The sequence below is a fragment of the Heteronotia binoei genome, chromosome 15 (assembly GCF_032191835.1).
Source record: "Heteronotia binoei isolate CCM8104 ecotype False Entrance Well chromosome 15, APGP_CSIRO_Hbin_v1, whole genome shotgun sequence".
NCBI classification, from domain to species: domain Eukaryota; kingdom Metazoa; phylum Chordata; class Lepidosauria; order Squamata; family Gekkonidae; genus Heteronotia; species Heteronotia binoei.
In genome coordinates this window covers 38,223,372-38,226,722 of record NC_083237.1, presented here as the reverse complement: position 1 = coordinate 38,226,722, position 3,351 = coordinate 38,223,372, and the positions used below count along the sequence as shown (strand labels likewise).

At 42.2% G+C, this 3,351-nt stretch overlaps 1 protein-coding gene across 1 annotated transcript; it reads left to right on the top strand.

The window, feature by feature from the left end:
• Positions 1 to 1,572: 1,572 nt before the first annotated feature.
• LOC132583442 (olfactory receptor 4D9-like) lies at positions 1,573 to 2,436 on the top strand. The gene has a single exon (XM_060255079.1). It carries the CDS (start codon positions 1,675 to 1,677, stop codon positions 2,434 to 2,436), a length of 762 nt encoding a protein of 253 aa, XP_060111062.1. The 5' UTR covers positions 1,573 to 1,674.
• Positions 2,437 to 3,351: the final 915 nt, after the last annotated feature.

Below are 3,351 nucleotides of genomic sequence, written 5' to 3'. Positions count from 1 at the left end.
AGAGTCATCATGAGGTGCAGGAGATATTAGATGCAAGATAAAAAAGGGGGTTACTGTACTTCTTAGTACTCTGGAAGTATTTTCCCCCCAGTTGTGATGAATGGGTGTAAGGGGCCTTCAGTCGGACCATCCTCCTACTTCCTGCATGCCAGGGCTTTTTTGGAACAGGAACACAGTCCCAGCTGGCTTGGTGTCAGGGGGTGTGGCCAAAAGAAAGAAAGAATGGGTGAAAGCATCTGACCTCCGAGCCTCACTGCTCCTCACACGATTTTACCTACTACACCCAGACAAACCTCGAGGAAGAGCTTACGGGGGACAGTATGTCAAGCATTGTATCTTTGTTCTCTGTTAAAGTATTTAGAATATAGAATTGTTACTAACCCTGAATTAAACTCAGGCACATCAAAATAGCAACCCCCACCTTTCTTCTTTTGCTTTTACTAACAAATGCAGGAATGTCCTCTTTGAAGATAAGACCTCCTGGGACCTGTTCTCAGGCTCAGCCAGACCTGAACCCAGGATGTGCTAGCCGCAATATAGATAAGGGACCAAGCATGCAAATTTCACACGTGAATGTAGAATTGTTTATAGAACCTTTGATGTGCCATCTTAAAGCATGTATTCTAGTGTTACAGAGTATCAGTTCCAATACTCAGCTCAAATGAGCCACATGGATTATCAATAAACCACACTTTGTTTCAAAATTCAAGGACTGGTTATTTTGAAATCTCATGCTTGACAGCCAGGGCCTTCATATACACTATCCCCAGATGTGTCTTGTGCAAGGCTTTGAGCACTTGCTTTTGAAGTGGGGAGGGGACCACCACCCTGCTACAAGAGGATGCCCCCTTGTGTATGGACAGTTCCTCCCGGCGGGATGCGAATGGGCTGAAATCAGCGTCAAGTTTGCCTGAGGGCCACCCCCTTCCCACCCAGTCCAAAACGCGTGCGAGGATGCGGTCTCTGTCCGTGGCCCTAGCTACCTCAGTGGCGTGGAGGGGTCTCTCCAGTAGAGTCTCCAGTAGCATCACATGGTGGGCAGGGGTCTGCATCTCCTAAACAACACTGATGGGAACATAACTGATGCTGTGGCAAAACTTTTGCAGGTTGCTCTTCTTATACTTAGTAATGTATTGTAACTTAAACTTTTATTTGACAGATTGATTTTGACATTTTTGTATGGATTGTTGACTTGTTTTATCTATTTGTATGCATATGTGATTACCTTTACTTTTTTGCATATGTATATATATTTTCTCTTTTATTTCTCTTTTAATGCCAAAAAAGAACTGAATTGAGGTTAAGTCAGCACAATCGTGTGATGAAGGCAGCTGTTTCCTAATGGATGCTCCCTGCAGATTCAGTGGTGTTGCCTCCTGGGATATTCTGAACCACTTCTTATTCCAGTGAAGTGAAGAAAAGCCAGGGTCAGCTCTTTGTTTGGTGGAACATTTCGGCACCGTGTGATACAGTAGATTTGTATAGGCTCAATGGGCTATCCAAGACACTGAACTGCAATTCTTTTTTGTATAAATATTTCAGTAATGGATCCAGAGAACATCACCAGAAGAGTATACCCTCTTTATAGTGTTCCTCATAGTATGTGTCATAATTTGGTTTGGCAACCTTACCATAATCACTGCAGTGATCACTGACCACCGGCTTCGGTCCCCAATGTACTTTCTGCTGGGGAATCTGGCCTTCACAGATCTCAGCAAGTCAACAGTCACTATGCCAAAGATGCTCTGGGACCTCACCTTCCAACACAAGGTTATTTCTTTTAATGGGTGCATGACACAGATTTTCTTCTTTCACTTCACTGCAGGTGCTGTGTTATTTCTTCTCACAGCAATGGCGTTGGACCGATATATTGCTATCCATAAACCACTTCAGTATTTCACTGTAATGAACCCTGGAATGTGTGTAGGACTTGTGGCAGGAGCATGGGTGGGTGGTTTTGTTCACTCTCTTGTCCAGATAGTGCTAATAGTAAGATTACCATTCTGTGGACCCAACATTTTGGACAACTACTACTGTGATGTGCCTCAAGTTATCAAGCTAGCCTGCACTGACACATTTCTTATAGAACTGCTAATGTTCTCCAACAGTGGGCTTCTCACCATCCTTGTTTTCATTGCATTGGTTGTGTCGTATACTATCATCTTAATCAAAATAAGAGTACATGTCACAGAAGGAAAAACAAAAGCTCTTTCCACTTGTGGGGCTCAGATAACAATGATATGCATCCATATTATCCCCTCCATCTTGATCTATGCTCGTCCTTTCCAGAAATATTCAGAGGAAAAGGGGCTTTCCACACTCTTCACAGTCATTGCACCAATGTTGAATCCCATGATCTATACATTGAGAAACACTGAGATGAAGAATGCAATTAAGAGATTATTTAAAAGAAATGTACTTTCAGAGGGAAATTAAGATTTCTGTTCCCCTCAGATTTGCAGCATAATGATATTTCAGAATGTTGCTGCACAGTCATACTTGAATCATGACAGAATTTCTTCTCTGAATCTGGAATCCCTAATCATCTGTTATTGTGCCCAGAAAAGGCCAATGGAGTAGCAATTCTCATATTTTTTTAAAAAAAATAACTTTTTAAAGTATGTAGTGCACTGTGCAGCTTGTCATATTTATGTTCCTATTCCCAATTGTATCTAGATTATTTTAATGTAGAAAAAAAATCTCCTTAAACAGAAAATATGTTACTTTTGCATATGGACATTTTCCCCCCTCCCTCTGTGGTGAGCATACAGATGTGCAAGCTACAGGTGTCCTGCTGAAGTTCAGAAAAAAATCACAGTGATACTTTGATACAGCTAAACATAATGGAAAGCGCTGTCAAGTCACTGCCATCTTAAGGTGACCCTTCATATGGTTTTCAAGGCAGGAGACTTTCAGAGGTGGTTTCTCATTGCCTGCTTCTGAGCAGCAAGCTACCCTTAACTTCCTCAGTGGTCTCCAAGCACTAACCATGGCCAATGTTGCTTAGCATCCAAGATCTGACAAGACTGATCAAACCCGGGCTACCCTGGAGACAGCATTTTTAAATACGTAATAATGGCAATAATGTTACTGAGAGTATGTAATCAAATGAATATGTGTGGCTATAGGGGATATTTTCACTTTGCATCTTTAATGTAACCTTTCACAGTTGCTGTAAGAGCAGGGCCAGTGCTATAGGGAAAATGAACAGCAGCAAACTTGAAACTTTTTCAGATTTTTAGGAAATGGAGTCTGGAGGAGGAAATGAGCTGGAGGAGGGCAGCAGAGAGGCCAGCAGCAGTGCTGAGCTTTGCAGGACCAGATCTACATATTTTAGAGGGGGGGGGAGTA